Source organism: Octopus sinensis, linkage group LG30, assembly GCF_006345805.1.
Source record: "Octopus sinensis linkage group LG30, ASM634580v1, whole genome shotgun sequence".
Taxonomy (NCBI): domain Eukaryota; kingdom Metazoa; phylum Mollusca; class Cephalopoda; order Octopoda; family Octopodidae; genus Octopus; species Octopus sinensis.
Window position 1 is genome coordinate 7,871,459 of NC_043026.1, and position 21,709 is coordinate 7,893,167.

Sequence of the window (21,709 nt, forward strand, 5' to 3'; positions counted from 1 at the left end):
GTGAAGGGCAATGAGGGACCACCAAATGGCTCTGCTAAACTGAATGACAGATAACCTAAAAACTAAAATAATTTTTTAAAACTGATATTTTCCTTTCAGTTGGAGAAAGAGAACAAACTTAGCAACAACTTTAACCTCTGTCAGAGAAAAAGGGGGAAATAATTTTGAAAAGTTAAGAATGAATCTTTTGATGTGTTCATCCATGTTGCATGTTGTTAAAACAGTCTTTATTGTTCTGTATTTATGTAGCGGTCTTCTACAGTTTGCCGTGTGTCAGTGACTTCATTACAGACATTTTGGTCGGTTCACCACAACTTGACATTCGAAATGCAGCCCTGGAACAGTTCTACCAGCTGAGCCAGACGGAGCTGTTGCCTGCTGAGATCGATGACAGCAATATCAATCCTCACCAGTTCATGTTGAAAGTCTTGCTCAAGAGTCGACTCCCATTTTGGGTCTCCTCCACTACAATCAGGGGCAGCAATCAAAGGTGGGTGCAGTTTAACAACATTTAATCATTTCTCATTGTAATGTTTTGTCTTATGGTCCCAGGGTGGAGCTGTTCTTTTGACTTTGCCTGAGAATTGAACTACTAGCATCACTGTCCTCAGGTTATTGCTCTTTAGCCCCAGGTAAGTCTTGATCCAGTAGACCTATGACTAAAGAGGTTTCAACTATTACCATCCTTTCTTCAGGCATAGTGTATCTAAGACTACATCATCTAATGTGTCCTTCATTGTTGTTGTTTAGCCCCAGGTCAGACCTGATTCATTTTTGTGATCAAAAATATTCCAGTCATGACCATCCACCTTTTTTTCAGACATTGTGTATCTAGGACTACATCATCTAATGTGTCTTTGTTTGTTGTCGACATTGTGTATCTAAGGCTATATCACCTTATGTGTCCTTTTCTCTTTTAAGACATGGGTTCAAGGATATTTTGCTGATCTCATCAATTGATCCATTAGAGATTTCATGTTTGGCTTGCAGGAATATTTGTATTTGTCAAAGTGGGCGGGGAGGCTTGCAAGGTGGACCTCTGTTATACTCTGCACATCAGGCCCTTTCTCTGACTGTCAACAAATAGGAAAAAAAAAACGACCCCATCATTGTCAGTAAGGGGTAGTATGTACCCAATGGGGTGGGGTCGGGGTACAGCACTTTTGTAATGCAATAGCAGTGGTGGGAGAATGATGGTGACACCGAAGATGTTAATTAATGTCAAATCCTGTTTTTTTCCTCTTCCTCCTCCCAGGTTACTCAATCAATGTTCGCAATACTTTGAACTTCGATGTCGTCTGCTGGAAAACCTATCTTGTAAGTTTTTACACTTTTTCTCTTCAATTTTTAATCAATTTTGCTTCATTTTTGCATTTTTATTTTCCATCCCTAATAATCATGAGAAAATAGTTTCAAACCTTACCGTTGCCATTGTCCCATGATCTTTATTCAATGTAGTTGAACACAAAAAAAAAAGATGGTTTTATTTTTCTGTGTGTGGAGAAATCTGTATTTACTTCCATTTACTTTAACCTGACTGTAGTAAATTCATCTCAGTTGAATAAACCCTGTTTTGGTTGAATTATCAATTATTTAATCATGCCACTGATATGCAAATTTCTACTGTTATTTCAGAGAGGTTTTTGTGGGGATAGAGGAATGGGGCTTATGTATCCCCTGGCAAGTAGCAAAACTGCCATGAAAGTGTCAAGGCAATCTCTTGTTTTTTTCTTTTCTTTTTCTGTGCAAAGTGAATAACAGTATTTATTTTCCATAGTTAAGGGGCTATGAACTTTTTTTGACTATATAAAATGTTTGTGTATGTGCATTTATATGTATATATATATATGTTAGAAATGTACTGTTGGTGAATTTTCCTCCTCCCTTTTTCCTTCTGGTCTTTCCTGTTTCTGATGAAGAGTTTTGCTCAAAACGTAACACAACTCCCTCCTTTCTCTGAGCCTCATATTCATACATTGCTTGTGCTATGTCCTCACGTTTGTTTGTTTTTTCCTTTTTCTTTTTTTTTTCTGTTTATTTTTTAACTCTGTATGTGTGTGTGTGTGTATATATATATAAAGTTAATCCAAACCTGAAAACACAAAGAGAAAACACATCAATGCGAGGGCGTGGAACAAGTATAGTGTTATTGGACGCTCAGGAAAGGAAAGAAAGAAGGAGAATTTACCGTTTCGAGCAGAGCTCTTCGTCAGAAACATAGGAAAAGGAAAGGTCCAAGGAAGGGAAGATGGAGGAATAAAAAATCGCCAACGATACACATGCAGTCACAGAATTGGGAAATATATAGTAAATGTTCTAAATAGTGCAATCATTATTATCTGATAAAGAATTCAATATTTTGGGTAGAATGGGCAGAGAACTCTGTTATATGACTTGCTCCTTTTTACTATAAGCACAAAGTCTGAAATTTTGGGTAAGGATGCTAATGAATTACATTGACCCCAGTGTGTAACTGGTACTTATTTCATCAATCCTGAAAGAATAAAAGCAAAGTCAGCTGTGGTAGAATTTGAATTCAGAATGTAAAGATAAACGAAATATTGCTGAGTGTTTTCTCCATCATTCTTCTGATTCTGCCAGCTGACCCATGGTTGGTCATAATTGTTGGGATTAGCCAAGACGTGGGTGTGATCCTGGGGTATTAATGATGCAGTCTTGACTTCAATGCCGCTGCATAGCATCTTGTGTGCCATACCTTGAGAGTAGCATTGAGTAAATGGAAATAGTAAAGGATCCCTCTAATCCTTTGAATACCAACCTGGCTGAAACTGCCCCTGGTTCTGTAGTACAAATGCCTTGTTTACATAAGCTTTGAATTAAAATCTTCCACCAAACCTTAGTCTACTAAATTCTTATATTTAAAATCAATTGTATGAATAATTCAAAACAAGGTGAATAAACATTACATTTGACAGAAACATCAGAACACTGAAAGCTTAAAAGTATATGTCTGTGGAATATTCAGCCACTTACATGTTAATTCCATGAGCTTATTGGTTCAGTTTTTCCAATAACTGAAAACGTGTTGGAAATTCTGCCCAAAATCCATTTTTATCTATGTTATTTCTTGTTGTGTGCTTAAGTGTCACCCTTTCCACTGTTTCAATTATGGAAAGACATTGAAGAAGACATGGTATTGAAACCTTCAAAACAAACAAGTCGAGTGTTATACTCAAGGCAACCTTGATTATGGAACAACAGTGTTCAAACAATCTCTAAATCTATTCATCAAAATACTTTTATAAAGAGCTTTTATAAACTGTGAAATTTCCATTGTAGCCATTACTGTTTCTCTATTAGTGTACCACCTATCCATGGAAGGCGAAGTGGGTTTATCAGAGATTTGAACTGCAGTTTCGGAACCACACAAATATTGACAGAAAGACACCGATCCCCTTTGTTAGCCATTTTCTGGCGTTCCTCTCATTCTGGAAAGGGTTGAGGGTTGTTTAGAATGTTTTGAAGTTGCTGATTAGACACAAGTCAGTCCAGGTTGAACAGACATTCTAGCCAAGACTACCACATAGGACTGCATTATTCAGTGTGTCTGAAGACTTGGCTGCTATGTCTAGCTTGTTGAGCAGCTGTGTAGGGACCACCCTATGTTGGTTTGAAAGTTTTTAGTTCTTTTTGTTATTGTTGTTTAATCAGGAAGGAAAAGGCAGTTCCCTTGATATTTTATATTTTTTAGGGTCCACCTAGTGGGGAGAGAAGACGTAATTCTCAAACCAGAGACCTGGCTTCAGTACTTCAAACACAGTACCCTCTCCCCACTAAAGTGACCCCAGCATCAGGTGAGGGATTAAGTCTACTACACAACTTGTAAGAATAGAAAGGGAGGGATTAGACACCACAAGGTATCTCTAACGATGTTCTAACAATTTGCTGGCCAGGTATTTTGTCTTATTGATCCTTGGAATGGATGAATGGTTAAGATGATGTTGGTCAGAACGGAACACCACTAGGTATATTATTCTCTGCTCTAACAAGCTTACTAATTCACATAAAACATTCTGTTGAAGTTGACCTCTCTCTCTCTACATTCAATGGACCCACCTCATTTACTTGACAATGTCCAATTGAAGTTCTGTGGTTTCTCTTTTCATTTGTGCAGTGACTGAGCAGAGCCAGTTCGGCGTCAATCCATCGGCCATGTTGAGTGATGAAATCGACTGGCTCAGTAATTTTGTCACCTCTGAGTACATCGAGCTTCGTACCACAGAAAACATGCTGATGGCTGGTCACCTGAAGTTGTGTAAAACTCTGTTTACCTGTGAACAAGTTGATAAAGAAGAATTTGGTAAGTTTCCAAATATTCTCTGAATGTCAATATAGTTGTCCTGTCATCCAAGATACATTTGTCCTTTGGTGTGAAAAGATATAGAGAATAAACTTTTGTTTCTGTTGGATTAAAATAATCAAGATTTTCTTTTGTTTCATAAATGTTTGTAAAAAAAAAACTGTTTGACAAAAGAAGGTGATAAGCAACAAAAGGTTTCAGGTACCCCTTACCATTTTCTAAATATACTGTTTGCTTGTAATTTGAATTTGATACCTCTGCATTTTCAGGCAAAGAGTTGATATCTGAGCTGCTTGATGACTTCCTGTTTCCAGCATCAAAACTTATTATGGACAATTTCAATCATGTTAGATCGGAGAGACTCTTCCATAATTTTAATCCCAAGTAAGATGAAACTCCATCGCTAACTCCCACTTATAACTCTATTCAGGCTACCTTCAGCTTGTAACTATACTTATACTTGAACTTCTACTGCATATTTAATGATAAGCAGCATTTAAACATTGGTTTTTGATGAAGAGCTAAAAGCCCAAAGTATCAAGTCCTGAGTACTACTTTTTTTGACAGCATAACTGAATTATTTTGTGTTATCATATGTAAGGGTTTAAGCTATTATTTCTATAGTAATGTGCTGCCTGTTCCTTTACCAAAGTTAATAGAATTTGGACAATACTGTACCTAAAACTGTCTATAACAACCTCACTTTTATCTGCTAGGTTGAAATTCAAATTGTTTCTTGGTGATTGATTTATTCACATATAATGTTTTCAAAAAATCAAATGCAAACATTTTCCTTGCTTATGATTTTCTGTTGAATTCAGTGACAAACTATCTTCTCTTTTAGTTGTGAATCCTTTGATCCAATGTACAATTCAGTCCTTCATATTTAACTTCAGTTTTATGCAGAACATGTGAATGTTTGGTTGAAGAGACCAGGCATTACACTGAGTACATGCTTGGAAGTAGAGACAGCCTCCACTCTTGAAGAGCTGATGTTGCTTTTCTTAAAAATAATCCTCAGTTAGTCTTTGGTCCTCCTTCCAGTCAGACCCCAGTGTAGTTCCCTGTAGATGACCCTATGAGGGAGAAATGACTCGGGTATTCACTCATCAGGCCTGAGCCCTTGGTTGGTGCCTGTAAAGTCTACATTCTGGCGGTGGTTGATTCAGTAGGAAACCAAAAATGATGGCTGTTAAAGTCCTCAAGAGCAAAGTCACCTCTAAGCTATACACTTGTGTATGCACACATGTTGTATGACTGGTACCCAAAGGAAAGATATGTTCAAATTGAAGTGGAAATTCTTTTAGTTGAAGAAATTTGAGCCATGGTTACTCACATGGCTGCACACGCACTTTGCATACAAGTTAATTTCTGTGGACACCGAAAGCAGAACATGAGAGGCAACATTATTCAAGGCACTTATTAACTGGTTGACTGGATGTGGTCTGTGTCTGATGCATTTATGAGGAAGTACATACACACACATGCATTAGTTCCCTTGAATTGAATATCTTTTCTGCTGGAAACTTCATTTACACCTTTACTTCTTTTTCCCATTATCTGATATTTTTTATGTTCAATTTGTAGTGAACAACTTAAGTCCAAATTTGCTGATGAACATGTAGCTTTTGTTTTGCCTCTTGATGGACAAAAAGCCCAAAACATGGAGCTCTGAAATCGACTTTGTTTTTTTTTTCATAGCATAAATTATGATTTTATTTCTAAGATATTGGATTACATTATAATTTCTTGACTTGCTGCATATTGACTCACACTTGGGAATGAGTTTTGGGAGCCTTCATTTAAGTGTTCACTCATGCACAAGAGAGTGTGAATACTGAGAGCTTTAATTCAATTGTATCTGTAATTCAAATGACAGACCTACCTTTCAGTTATGTTAAGGGTACACATGTTTGTGATATACTTAGCCACTTATGCATTAGTTTCATAAATTAGGGCCCAGCTAGCTGTAAAACTGAATACTCCTCATTCAGACAGACAGACTCCAACATATGATCCCAGCTGTTGTGGTTGTTAGCATGTGACTTTGTTATGTAACCCCTTATAGTTATTGTTGCCGTGTGACCTGTTGTCAATGAAGCCTCTACCCTCAACTCCTCTCTTACTGCTTCTATCCATTCTCCAGATGCACCAATCAAGAATCCAGAGTTGCAGCCTATGACCTTCTCACTGAGTTGACCAAGAAATCATTCAATAATTTGAAGGAGATTTGTAAACGCCTCATTCAGATGCATCACATGCCGAACCCTGACTGTGCCAACGAGTGGGAGGTAAGTGACACACACACACACACACACACACTCTCCTGCTCTCTCTCTCTACTCCTCTCATGGTTCTGTTTGTGTGTATGTCTTTTGTCTGCTTCAGTCATTTGACTGTGGCCATGCTGGGGCACTACCATGGAGAATGTTTTGTCAAATGAATTGACCCCAGTACTTTTCACTTTTTTGCTGAACTGCTAAGTTAAGGAGATGTAAACACACCACCAGCAGTTGTCAAGCGGTTGTGGGGGACAAAGACACATGCACACACACATATATAATTGGCTTCTTTCAGTTTCCATTTACCAGGCATTGGTCATTCTGGGACTGTAGAAGAAGACACTTGCTCAAGGTGCCATGCAATGAGACTGAACCGACAACCATGAGGTCAGGAAGCAAACCTCTTACCATACAACTCTCCTGGTGTATACACAACATCTTTATTGTTTATGTCAATTTCCTTTTGTGTTTACACAAGTCAGATGGAATTTGTTGCAGCAAATATCCTTCGGCTGGATTTGGACCTCTTGTCTGGACATATTTTTCAATGTATGATACTGCTTGTACAACTGTGACTCTCATTTACAGCTACCATGTGATGTCAAGACAAGGAGACCCACAGATACATTTATACATACATTCACACCTCCCCTGCCTCCGAGTCTTTAACTTGTTCACCTCCAACCCCGACCTACCTTTCTCTTCTCTCTAAAGAGACTTCCCTTTCCTTCTTATCCCACTTCACTATTTCCTTCCATGCCACACATTCTGACTCAACTCTTTCCAGCAGATTTTTCTCTCCCTCTGCAATTTACTACCACTTCACTATCTTTAACTTCTTGAAATTTTCCACCCAAAAGCTTTCTCTCTTTTCTTAAACTCATGCATCTACGGCATTCCTCTTGTCTTTTTGTGTTCTTCACCTAATTTTCTTTCACCATTTCCTCACCATATCATGGACATTCCTACCTCCCCAATCTTTTCTCCAGCTGTGTAACCTCTCTGAACTCTTCACTAATGATGTGTGACTTTTAAATTACATATCTTCTCTCACAGAACTCAGAATTGTTTTACCAGTCTGGTAGTGTACTCTCTCTCTTTTACTCTTTTACTTGTTTCAGTCATTTGAATGTGGCCTTGCTGGAGCACCGCCTTTAGTTGAGCAAATCGACCCCAGGACTTATTCTTTGTAAGCCTAGTACTTATTCTATTGGTCTCTTTTGCCGAACCGCTAAGTTATGGGGACGTAAACACACCAGCATCGGTTGTCAAGCGATGTTGGGGCGACAAACACAGACACACAAACATATACACACACATTCATATATATATATATATATATATATATATATATATATATATATATGTACATATATACGACGGCTTCTTTCAGTTTCCATCTACCAAATCCACTCACAAGGCTTTGGTTGGCCAAGGTGCCATGCAGTGGGAGTGAACTCGGAACCATGTGGTTGATAAGCAAGCTACTTACCACACAGCCACTTCTATGCCTATATGTAGTTAATTTTTATCTAGTTTTTCTCTTATTTTTCTCTCACTTCTCTCTCCGACCTGCCCTCTCCTCCTGACCCCTGAACTTGTACCTGATGTCCATGTGTACCACATGTCTGATATTGAGCTTCCCCAGGGTTGTTTTTGAAGATGTCCTGAAACAAGAGAACGAACTCACTTGTCCTGATGATGTCTAATGATGTTACTTTCTGTCAGCCATAGGTGACACATCTTTACGACAAGTGAATGATCCATCCTCACACAAAAGAGCTGCTGACCTCTGTGTGACTGTGATTAATCACTGGAGCCGGAAGTGAAATTAGGAAATTAAATTTTTGTCCATGTCATCCACACATGATGATTGCTTCATCTTATCAGATAACAACCGTCTGACAGTAAATGGTGAGACATCTGTTTGTCATTGGATTTAAGTGACAAGACCTTGTCCAACACTTCTGCCACTCTGTCAGTCACCATAGAAGGTTCCAGTGACAAGCATTGCAAAGTGATGCTACTATTGTGATTGCTAGTTTTATGTAAGAATATCTTTCTCCTAGAAGAGCTGCCTTCTTCATGGTTTTGTTGAAAATAAAAGGAACCACTGATACTCTTGGGGAATCTATTCGGCCAATAAATGAGACCCTGACAGCTATCACCATTCCAGGTTAGAATAAACTTGGGAGTAAGGTAACTAAGGAGTGACTAGGCTTCAGTCCTCATCTACCAAATCCACTCCAAGGCTTTAGTTGGCCTGGGACTATAATAGGAAACATTTACTCAAGGTGCCATGCACTACTATTCAGTGGTATTGAACCCAAGGCTATATGGTTGTGAAACAAACTTCTTACCACACACACACACACCCAATAGGCTTCTTTCAGTTTCTGCCTGTAAAATCCTCTTTGGCCTGTATGCAGAAGTTTATATGAATCCCTGTGTATCCAAAGGGAAACTATGAGGAAGATTTATAATCAAGTGTGAGTTTCATTTCATTGGATTTTACAGTTGAACAGATCTGAGGGTGCAGAGAAAAAACAGAATCTGACGGCTTGTTTTGCTTTCTTTATAGAGGGACATAAATTCGTGTGTGTATGTGTATCTAATGTACACACTATTAAAATAAGAATTACTAATAGTTTCTTACCATGGAGATACAAGTGTCTGGGTTTCAAATAGAACTAGCCATGTACCCTGAGCCTGAGGATTGCTTGGCCACACAAAACTTGTTATATAAATCTGCCTAATCACAGAACCTCCTTGGCAAGAAACTAAAAAAAATTCATCTCTCACTGGATGGAGTATTTTTTTGTTGATCCTATCTTAACAGTAATATATATATATATATATATATATATAAATGTATGTATGTAATATCAGGAAATAGAGAGAGAGACTGAGTGGCGGCAAAGCTGGAAGTCTGGAAGAAAAGATGGGATGTTGTCTAGCCATCAGTTCTGGCCCATGAATGTGTGGATGTGACACACACTGGAACCCCAGTGGTTGTGCACCATCCAGTGACATCGATTCCTCCTGGTCACTCACCAAATATGAATGAAGGAAAAGAAAACTTTCAGAGATATATATTCTTTTCTGTTTTTTTTGTATCTGATTTGACTAACCTCTGAACCCTACACGTTTTGCTGTTTTCCTTCTTGACAGTACATGCCTGCTGTTGATGGCCGAGCAGATTGTGGTTTCGTTGGTCTGAAGAATGGTGGTGCCACCTGCTATATGAACTCCGTCCTACAACAGATCTACATGGCACCTGGCATCTCTGAGTTTATCTTATCTATTGATGAAGAGGAAGTAGATGAAGACAGGTAAGAAGCATGATTTTTCGTCTTGTTCCTTTGGAATATTTTTGGTAAATGTCTTTGAACAACTTCTTTATTGACAATTGGTCGTGATTGGGAAAATTTCAAACCTTATCCTTTGGAGAAGGTACAGAAGCCCCTACTGGGATTCAACTCAACTCCTTTGTCTTTATTTTTGTTGTTTTTATGTCTGCTTTTCCCATACTGAACGAATCTTCCCGGGGCAGTAGTCTTAACACAATCCTTGCTTTTCAAATAAAGGAAGTTCTTCTACTGGCCTTCAGATGTTTAGACAGTGGCCTTGTGCACTTGTACAAATGTCGCTGCTGCCCAATGAATGTTAGTGTGAAGATATGTAGACACACACACACACACACACAGAATGCTTCTGCAGTTTAAAGTTGCAGCTTGGTTTCTTGAGTTGTCATCATCATCATTTAACATGCCTTTCCCATGCTGGTATGGGTTGGATGACTTGACAGAAGTTGGCAAACCAGGGAGCTGTACCAGGCCCCAGTCATCTGTTCTGACATGGTCTCTACGGCAGACGCTCTTCCTAACGCCAACCACTTTACAGAGTGCACTGGATGCTCTTTCACAGCATCTGCATGGGTCCTTTTTATATAGCACCAGCACCTTTGAGCCTGCAAGATTAGTATCGCTCAGCTGAAGAGGGATGCAGGGGACATTCCTGTAGACAAGGATACACATGGTTCTACTTAGGTTGACATTTCTTCTCAAGCACAGAAACCTGACAGAAGTCTCGGCCTCTTGTCGTCCCTTCTGTGAAGTTCGTCTGAAGATCCTTTCTCACCACTTTGTCCCATGTCTTCCTGGGTCTACCCCTTCCATTGTTCCATCCACAATTAGAGCTCAGGACTCCTAAATGCAGCTGTCCTCATCCTTACAATCACATGACCATACCAGTGCAGTCTGCTCCCTTGCACAGTACATCTGAGGCCCCGTTTACCCACTTTTCTCTCAAATCACTTTCACTCTGTCATATATGCCCATGAGCATTAACTCATTCTGGCTTCATTTGTTTCACAGTCCATGTCTCACTGCCATGTAGCATAGCTATACATACACAGGCATCATTCAATCTACCTTTCATCTGTGTGACTATGAGGGTTTGTAAGTGTGGATTTGAGTGCCATTTTTGGGAACAAAACGTTCTGATAGTTCAGTGGTTTGATGTGCAAAGGCATGAAATAAATGACCGTACTTGAAGAGTGAGTTTTTGTCCAGGTCTTCTGGTTTTAGCATTCTGCCTCAATGGCCTTGCTATGTCTTCTCCAACCCATGCCAGCGCAAAGAAAGTCAAAACAGTAATGGTGATGATAAATAGATATGAATGTTCTTAGATTTTAGGAGTCTGTCATCATCACCGTCGTCTGTGTGGATGTAAAATCTTAGGTGGTTTAAAAATCTTTTTTTTCCTATGACAAAATTAAGGAACACCAAAGCTGGAATAATTAGGTTTATTAAATGCAATATTTCTTTTTACTAATTAACCATTTGCCTATTCATTAATGCATTTTTCTGTGCTGGTTGTGAAAAACATATTTGTGTAGGGGCCACATTCACAGTTAACACAGAAACAGGGACCATGTAACTGTTTTACTATGGATATCTTTTTCTTGTTGCAGTGTGTATTACCATGTACAACAGATTTTCGGACATCTGACTGATAGCAAGCTTCAGTACCATGAACCAGAGAGTTTTTGGAAAGTATTTAAACTGTGGGGTCAAACGATAAATATCCACGAACAACAAGATGCATTTGATTTCTTCCAGGCTCTTATTGATCAAGTCGATGAACATATGAAAGTAAGTGACTCTCCTCCCCATCCCCTTAACATTGTCTGTCAAATATGTGCCTTCATACAGAGAGTAGGGTCTGCCTTTCAATTCACTGCTCTGCCTTTTTATTGTTTTGCATTTGTAGAAATTATTATTTCTATTAACCCTTAAGCATTTAAACCAGCTGCATCCAGCTCAAATATTCTTGTTTTAGGTTCAAACTGGCCCGACATTGCTTTTCACACCTACTTTTCCTATAATGTAATTTTAAAAATAAACAGGTGCAGGAGTGGCTGTGTGGTAAGTAACTTGCTTACCAACCACATAGTTCCGGGTTCAGTCCCACTACTTGGCACCTTGGGCAAATGTCTTCTAGTATAGCCTTGGGCTGACTGAAGCCTTGTTATTGGATTTGGTAGATGGAAACTGAAAGAAACCTGTCGTATATATACTCTCTCTTTACTCTTTTACTTGTTTCAGTCATTTGACTGTGGCCATGCTGGAGCACCACCTTTTAGTCGAGCAAATCAACCCCAGGACTTATTCTTTGTAAACCTAGTACTTATTCTGTCGGTCTCTTTTGCTGAACCGCTAAGTTACGGGGATGTAAACACACCAACATCAATTGTCAAGCAACGTTGGGGGGACAAACACAGACGCACAGACATATACACATATACGACGGGCTTCTTTCAGTTTCTGTCTACCAAATCCACTCACAAGGCTTTGGTCGGCCCAAGGCTATAGTAGAAGACACTTGCCCAAGGTGCCACACAGTGGGACTGAACCCAGAACCATGTGGTTCGTAAGCAAGCTATGTCCAAGGTCAAATAATTCATGCATCACAGGTATGGAAGTAATTGGTGAAGCCGTTTTCATGTGAAAAGTGAATACACACACATCTCTATTTTATATATATTAGATAATCTAACATTTGTGTGTATATGTGTGTTTGTTTCCTTGCCATTGCTTGACAATTGATGTTGGTGTGTTTACATCCCCGTAACTTAGCAGTTCGGTAAAAGAGACCGTTAAGTACTAGGCTTATAAATAATAAGTTCTGGGGTTGATTTGTTCACCTAAAGGCAGAGCTCCAGCATTGGCTGCAGTCAAATGATTGAAACGAATAAGTCACATCAACAAAATCTCAAAGCTACAAGATTTATGCAGGATTAATCAAAAGCAATGAGAAGAGATCTGAATGTGAAGGGGTTGAAATAGGGACCACATGAACCAGCGAGGGAGCTCCTATGTAGTCATTTGACCATACAAAATGTAACAGCCAAATCTCCCCTCAACAGATTCCCTTCTCTTTGACTCTTTAGTATTTAAACCAGCCATATCTGGTGACCAAATATTCTGTTTTAAGTTCAAACTGGTCAGATCCAGACTCTCACATCCACCCTGCAATGTAATTCTAATAATCACATCATTGGGATCTCGAAGCTTTGAGATTATGGGAATAAATAAGGATTAGATTTGAGAATATTAAAGGGTTAACAAATTAGTAGCAGGGTGGCTAGAATGCATTACCACATTTGTTCTGACTCACTGTGCTCTGAGTTCAAATTTTACTGGGGTCAGTTTAACTTTTTGTCCTCTCAAGGTTGATAAAGATTGTACTACCCCAGGGTGGTAGATTGGCAGATTCATTCAAGCATCAGACAAAGCTTCTTGTGATATCTAATCTAACCCTGTGCCTTCTGAGTTCAATTCCCTGGTGATCCTATTTCAGTGTTTGTCAGTATGTTTGGTTTTATATTTTCTTACTGTTTTTTCATCCTTAGAGACTCCATCTTCTAGTAAAACATGTCTGTGTGTCTCAGAATTAATGTCAGTTGCTATAAAATGGCAGCAACATGGCTGAATGGTTGAATAGCTCACTTTGCAATCATGGACATTCTTGCATCAGTCCCACCGTGAAATGGAAACTGTAGTGAAGCTTATTTGTTTTCTTGTCCCTGACACTCAAAGGTCCAGCCTTTTCACATGTTGTGTTAAACTGATTCTCTCTGAGGATTACATTAAAAGTGTGTGGAATACTCAGCCACTGACATTAGAAAATGCATCAATGAAACTCTGGGAGATTCATTTATTATAATGTCTGGTCTTGTATGTTGAGATAAACTTCCATTTGGGACGAAGTTCCATGTTGGTTTGGTTGTTGAGTGATGTTGGGGGACAAACACACACGTATGTGATAGGCTTCTTTCAGTTTCTGTCTACCAAATCCACTCACAAGACTTTGGTTGGTCTGACGCTATATTAAAAGACATTTGCTCAAGGGGCAACAACTGTCTCCTTGAAGTGGTGCTCCAGCATGACTATAGGCCATTAAATGAAAAAATGAGTCTGTAGCAATCTTTACAGCTTTCAACCATTATTCTTTGTGTGTTTGTGTGTGTGTAGTTATGTATGTGTCTGTGTTTGTCCCTCACTACTGCTTGACAAGCAGTGTTGGTGTGTTTATGTCCCCATAACTTAGTGGTTCAGCAAAAGAGATCGATAGAACAAGTACCAGGTTTCAAAAGCAATACTTTCAGAGCATCGTATTTCTTTTAATGTCTGATGTGCTTTCTCTTGCCTGCCATTTAGAGAAGAGCTGTCTGTTCCTGATAAATCTTCATAAGGATGGAAACTAGTCTTTGGTCCCTCTTTTTCTGTCCAGTGTGGAATTTGTGTGGAAACAACAGCAGTTGTTCAATGTAATTAATTGATCTGAATTGATTTACCAATGCAGTGTTGGCTGTAATCTATCGATTGATTCTGTTGTGTGAGGAATTTCTTGATCACCTTTTCTTTTCCAGCGAATCGGACGAGATGAAATCTTCAAGCGGAAATTTCAAGGAATTTTCTCTGACCAAAAAATTTGCAAGGACTGCCCTCATCGGTATGTCAGAGACTATTTTCTTTGTTGTTGTTCCCTAATTTATCAGACTTATCATACAAAGCATTCCAGTTATGACCATCCCACTCACTTTCAGTAATGTTTTTATCTTTGTATAGGAAAAGGAAAACCTCTCAATATTACCCAATTTTTTCATTTTTCTCTCAGTCGACAGAGTGTGATTTCATTGCTATTTCTTGCACCTTGAATGAATGAATAAAGGCTTAATCATTGTTTTACTATTTGGGACAAACTCGCTGATGGAATCAAACCATGTAGCTGCTGCAGACTGGATCCAATGGCCAGGACACCAGAGAGAGAGAGAGAGATGTTAACCATTTAACTATGAAATTTGCGTCTTTGGCCTTGCCTGTTACTTTCTGTCCCTATCTCTCAGTCTGAGAGCATTGTCATAAAGGTGTATGGCTTAATAGTTAGGGTGTTGCACTCATGATTGTCAAGGCCGTAGTTTCAATTGCTGGATCAAGCAGTATGATGTGTTCTTCATTTCATTTCACATTGCTTGAAATCACTTCAACATCTGATGTTGATTAGATGCAGGGAATGAGCTAACGTGCAGCAGAAGCATTTGATTGCGAGAAACAAATCTGTGGAGATTGTTCAGTAAAAAAATTGCAGAAACCCCTCATCTCTTGTCTGATAGGTGAGTCTTCCATGTGTGTGTGTGTGTGTGTGTAAAACACTTCATGAACTTGTTTGGCAAATGTCTTGAAATAATAATCAATGGTGAGGTGCAAGTGTGGCTGCATGGTTAAGAAATTTGCTTCCTGACCATGTGGTTTTGGGTTCAGTACCACTATGTGGTACCTTGAGCAAGTATTTTTTGTTTGAGTTCTTGGCCAACCAAACTCTTGGCGGACGAAATCTGAAAAAAAACCCATCCTCTGTGTGTGTGTTAATGTCCCTTCAGTTTGACATCATGCAGTTATTGTAAGTTGTGAGTGTCACAGCACTGGTGTGTTTTTTGCAGTCTCCTGTGTAAAGATGTCCATCCATGATAGAAAAAAGCCCATCGCCTTTATCTTCATTTAACATTCATTTTCCATGCTGGCCTGGTATGATTGGACAGCCTGATAGGATCCACCTGTTCAGAGGACTGCTTCATGTTCCAATGTCAACTTTCACTTAGTTTCTATGGTTGGATGCCTTTCCAAATGCCACCCACTTTACAAAATGTATTGAGTGATTTTTTTTTTTGTGTGAGGATGCCTTGCATCTTGCAACATTGTAAACCTCATGTGGCGAGGAGAAACTTCATTATACGAGGAGGAGGAGGAGGATAAGGAGCAGAAAGAAAAGGGCTGACACAGGATAGGTTACTTGCTGAAGAGGAGCTACAGGACACCTGACATTTTAGAAGGGAAGGTTTGGGACGGAGCTAGAAATTACTATTGGGGTGTCAGAGAGGGCCTTTAATGTATGAGGTGGGTAGGAACAAGTAGGGCAGAGGTGCCAGCAGTGAATGGGAAAGGTTGATCTCATACATCCCTTAGAATAAAGCGAACCACACTGTCTCTTGTGGCTCTCAGTCTTGTGAGCTATAAAGTCACTGGTGCTGGTGCCATGACATAAAGCACCCAGTCCACTCTCTGAAGTATTTGGCATTAGAAAGGGTACCCAGCCATAGAAACGCTGCCACAGCAGAAGCCGAAGCCCAATGCAGTCCTTGCACCATTGGATCCTGTCAAACTGTCCAACCCATGCCAGCAGGGAACATGGGCGTTAAATGAAGATAATTAATAATTGGCAGAATCTCTGTTATTTTCAGCCGTAAATATAATACCTGGTGGCCACCCACTTTTGCATCTGGTAGGAGCAGGTATAGGGAAACAGTGTCACACCTGCTGAAGGCTTTCCACAGGTTGAAAGGTTTAATAATATTAAAAGGACATCTAAGGCAGTGAGCTGGCAGAATTGTTTGGGGGCCAGGCAAAATGCTTAGCGACATTTCTTCTGACTTTACATTCTGAGTTCAAATGCTGCCAGGGTTGACTTTGCCTTTCTTCCTTTCGGGGTCGATAAAATAAATACCATTTGAGCACTGGGGTTGACGTAACCCACTTACTCCTTCCCCAGAAATTGCTGGCCTTGTGTCAAAGCTTGAAACCAATATTAAAAGTATGTCTCCTTTGGTTTACACTTGTGGGCCAACCAGTTGGGACTACTGTATAGGTAGAACACATACAGCCCTGTATTGAGTTCTTCAAGAACCTTCTTTGTTTAATTTGTTGCTTGAAACAATATTTCCAGTTTTCTTTATTTTAATTGAAGCTATGAACGAGAAGAAGCTTTCTTTGCCCTGAATTTGACAGTAAAAAATGCCACTTTACAAGATTCTCTGGACCAGTTTGTGAAAGGGGAACTTCTTGAAGGAGACAATGCTTACTTTTGTGAGAAATGTCAAGAAAAGGTAAATCTATCTCACATCTTTTTCCCACTGTTTTTTGTGGCTTTCATTATTTCATGCACACACTCCCCCCCCTGTTCTTCTCTTTCTTATTCCTTGTTCTTACCCCCCTCCATCCTGCAATTATCTGACAACTGGCAAAAATACTTTCCTTTCCATATTTGCTCCCTCCCAACTTCCACTGTGACCCCTGGCTCAGTCCTTCCCTCACAAAGTGGTAACTCAATCAAATGTGTTTTTCTGCTTTATTGTTGTTGTAAGGTAGGTGTGATTTGAAGGGCGTTTACCTGCTATTTCTAGTTGGTTGAATGATTGTGTTGGGTCCCTCTCATCGGCCCTTGATTGGACGGTCAGTGTAAGAATGTGTGCTGCACTCTCCAACGATCCTGACTCTTTCAGTTGATTGAATCAATATTTTAAGTGACTGAGTATTCCACAGACGCAGTTGCAGCCTTAACATAATTCTGAGCTAAAATCAGTGTGATACTGTGTGTGTATGTGTTTGTGCATGCATGTAACAAGTCGGGGAGGGGGGCGTCCTTGAAAGAGATAAAGAAGAATCATCCTCAATACATGACTGGTATTTTAACCCTTCTCTGTTCAGATTACTCTGTCCACAGTAATTCTTATTTACTCCCATTGTTTTGTGTTAATCCTGGATTATCTCACAGTTTCAAGATTTTGATGATTTGATTGTTTATTTTCAGAATGACCTAGTAGGGTAGGTGTGAGAGGTTGAATCTGGGCAGTTTGAACACAAAACAGAATATCTAAGCCTGATATATCCATGCTAAAGAGTTAATCACTGTTCCTGGAAAGATGTCAAAGGTGACTTTGGCAGGATTTGAACCCTGATCTTTGAGAACCACAATACTACAAGGCATCCTATTTGGTTTCCAAAATGAGTGTCTACAGTGGGTTGGGAGTTTCTCAACAGCAGCTAATTAATACACTCAATAACGAACTTATTAAAATGGTGTATAGAATGTTTTGTGATATCCATTCAGGCCTTGTAGATTCTAAGTCCATAATCCCAGATGGTTATTTGCCCTTTATTGCTCTAGGGGTCAATAAAATATGAATCAAGTGAGGCGGATTAACAGAAATGCTGGAATATCGGAATTGGCAGGGAAAGTGTTTCCGTTCTCGCTTTTTATCTTTTGTCAACTGTGACATTGATAGCTATGTGCATTGGCCCTTATCTTATCTTTGATTAGTGATGGTTGATGAGGGGGACACTGATCTTCTTCTTACCCAGGTATACACTTTGAAAAGGGAGCTTCTCTAGTGAAAACTCATGACATCACAAAACCTATGGAAGTTCTTGGTAGTCAGTTAGATCAGGACTGACATAGTTACCTCAGAAGTTCTTTTTCCTCAACTGAAATGCATCTCACAATGTCGAACTAGGAATATCTGCATATCTCTAATTAGATTTGGTAAATCCTTGAGTTGGCAGAAACGTTAGAACACTGGACGAAATGCTTAGTGGTATTTCATCTGTCTTTATGTCCTGAGTTCAAATTCCGCCAAGGTTGACTTTGCCTTTCATCCTTTTGCGATCGATTGAATAAGTACCAGTTACACACTGGGGTTGATGTAATCGACTTAATCCCTTTGTCTGTCCTTGTTTGTTCCCTTTATGTTTAGCCCCCTGTGGGCAATAAAGAAATAAAATATTGTGTGTCTCTACCAGTAACTTCAGTGTTGTTAGGTGGTCTTCATCCTGTTTTAAGGTGTAGAACCCTCCAAAATCTAACATCTGAGATGACCGGCATTGGCCAGCCACACCTTCCCCAGCATGTAGGGAACAATTGATTTTTAACTCATAGACATTCTATGAAATGCATTTTATTTTATGAATACAAACTTGTTGCCTGTTTGAATATGTTTGATGCAAGAAAGTCATTCACTGTGTATTGTCATGTAGAAAATTATTTATTGAAGACAAACAGGTGAAAATATACTGAATCTACTCACAACATCACCTGACCAGGCTGTGGGATACATGCTGTTTGGAGTAGTCATCTCTTCTTCAACCACAGAGACTTCAAAGAAGATAACCACTCTGAAATGCATGTGTCCCACAGCCTGGATCAGGTGCTTCTGTCAGCTGACTCAGTGTTTTACAAAATATGGAGAATGGCTTTTTTATGGGTTCAAATATGCCTCAAACACATTTGAACTGGTTTGTATTTAAACATGTCACTGCTTAGCGCTCTCACCCTGAGTTTCATAAATGCCCTGCTGGTATTGTTACTTTTATAAGAATGGAACTCACAATCTATTGATTGTGTTGTATATTGTCCACTTCAGAGGAACACCATCAAACGTATGTGTATCAAAACACTGCCACCATTGTTGTGCATCCAGTTGAAGCGGTTTGGTTATGACTGGGAGGCGCAGAAAGCATTGAAGTTTGATGACTATTTCAAGGTAGGTGATGTTTATTATAGATATGTGTGTGTATATATCTATATATGGCTCTATTTGTCTGTCACACTGTCTGTGTGTGTGTGTGTGTGTGTGTGTACATATAGGCACAGGAGTGGCTGTGTGGTAAGAAACTTGCTTCCCAACCGCATGGTTCCCGGTTCAGTCCCACTGCATGGTACCTTGGGCAAGTGTCTTCTATAACCTCAAGCAGATCAAAGTCTTGTGAGTGGATTTGGAAGATGGAAACTGAAAGAAGCCCATTGTGTGAGTGTGTGTCCATCATCACTTGACAACCGATGTTAGTGTGTTTACGTCCCCGTAACTTAATGGTTCAGTAAAAGAGACTGATAGAATATAAGTACTAGGCTTACAAAGGTTAAGTCCTGGGGTCGATTTGTTCAACTAAAGGTGATGCTCCAGCATGGCCACACTTAAATGCCTGAAACAAGTAAAAAGAACAAAAGAATATATATGTAGCACATTTATATATATATATAGATGTATATATATATATGTGTATATATATATAAATATAAAAAAAAACACCTTTTATCAATTCAGTAATGAAAAATTAAATTATACTATCTAGAAGAATTACATTTATAGAAAGATTAAATATAAGATAAAAGATATAGCAATGATTAAGTAATGTGCAAAATAATAAATAAAACATATATATTTGGTAAAATGTTTCGTGGGTATATTTAAGAAATGATAATAGTAAAATCACTTCAATATAAATATAGCCAATCTTCAGGTTAAAGATAAAAACAATAAGATAATTAGATAAATTAATAAATATACATAAATAATCTTGTAAAATACAAAATATTGTTATGAGTTTAGCTAGTGCAGTGTTTCTTGGTGACCCACTTTGGAATAATGGTGCCGGCAGGACTGGAGTAAAAAGTGACAGTCCTTTGTTTAATGGGAGATTAATGGGACCTTTCTGGCCTTGTGCGGTCGATTAGGGGTCGTTCTAGACATCCCTTGAAGAAGAGGAAGAAAAGTAGTGAGAGAGATAGAGTATAAGGCTAAGGGACAGATGTGAGGAAGAATTGGCAGTGAGAGAGGATGAGGGGGCAGAGAGTATGGTAGAGCTGTCATGAGAGGGTGATAGGCAGCGGGTGATAGAGATAGAGTAGGGAATCAGAGGGCAAATAGAGAGGCTATAACAAATAGAGACAGAGGGAGATTAGGGTAGTGGAAGTCAGGACAAGGAAGTGAGGTTTTGGGCAGTCGGTGGTCGGTCCTCGAAGAACACAGTCGGATTCTGGAATCTTAGGAGCAAGTTGGGATGCAGGAGTTTTGCAAGCTGGAATTAGCGGTACGGAGAGATGAGGTGCAATATTGGGACACTGGCGATTCAATTAGAAATTAAGGTATTTGATTATGTATTGATACATGTCACGATGTAAAGAGACAGTGAAAAGAATTGGTGTATTGAACAGTGAAAAGAACAGTCAAGGACTTGTCGATATGTCGATTATCGAGTTGTGGTATTTATGTTCAGAATTGTGTTGATATGTGTAGAAAAAGATTATAAAGAACTGTGAACGTTATCTGTTGATGTGATTTGGAAAAAGAACTGTGTCTTCGGACGTGTACCTTTGAAATACTGTATATGACTTGTTGTGTCTCCGGACTGATATATTGTTACATGCATGTTGTTAAATGCTTTGATCTGTGGTATACCCGTATGATGTATTGATTTGTTGTTTGCCTTAAATGCTTTGATGTTGTAACCATTGATTGTCATATAAACTAGTTGTTGAATGTAAGCCAGTGTTGCCAGTTGTTGCCAAGCCTCTGTGCCTCTGTATCTCTCTGTGCTGCTGCGGTTGTTGTTGTTGTGTCTCTCCTCTCCTCTCTCCGAGTTTCCGTAGCTTATTTGCTGATCGAATCGGGCCTGTCTGAGGGATTCTGAACAGTTTTCGGAGGTCCCCCCCTCGTAACAATATCTTAAGAAATATATTCTTGTTTAAATAAAAAAAATTAGAATTACAAGTAAGATACAATTTATTAAAATATTTAAAACAAATAAATAAATATATATATATATGTAAAATACAAACTATACTTTAAGTTAAAACTAAATACTATAATTTAATCTATATACATTAAATTAAATTATTAATTAATTTATTTATTTAATAAATATCTAAATAAAATCTTATACTAATGAAGTAATTTATATTAAAAAGTTTGGGATAATATTCCCTCATA

At 38.9% G+C, this 21,709-nt stretch overlaps 1 protein-coding gene across 3 annotated transcripts in view; it reads left to right on the top strand.

The window, feature by feature from the left end:
* LOC115226303 (ubiquitin carboxyl-terminal hydrolase 24) overlaps nucleotides 1-21,709 on the top strand; it is a 148,601-nt gene that overhangs the window by 96,019 nt on the left and 30,873 nt on the right. For all 3 annotated transcript variants that reach the window (XM_029797297.2, XM_029797298.2, XM_036515375.1), the window contains 10 exons: nucleotides 250-490; nucleotides 1,256-1,317; nucleotides 4,136-4,321; nucleotides 4,591-4,705; nucleotides 6,468-6,612; nucleotides 9,775-9,935; nucleotides 11,579-11,759; nucleotides 14,540-14,622; nucleotides 16,912-17,050; nucleotides 19,364-19,483. In XM_029797297.2, coding sequence (XP_029653157.1) covers nucleotides 250-490; nucleotides 1,256-1,317; nucleotides 4,136-4,321; nucleotides 4,591-4,705; nucleotides 6,468-6,612; nucleotides 9,775-9,935; nucleotides 11,579-11,759; nucleotides 14,540-14,622; nucleotides 16,912-17,050; nucleotides 19,364-19,483 — 1,433 coding nt within the window. The remainder of the gene's footprint in view (nucleotides 1-249; nucleotides 491-1,255; nucleotides 1,318-4,135; nucleotides 4,322-4,590; nucleotides 4,706-6,467; nucleotides 6,613-9,774; nucleotides 9,936-11,578; nucleotides 11,760-14,539; nucleotides 14,623-16,911; nucleotides 17,051-19,363; nucleotides 19,484-21,709) is intronic.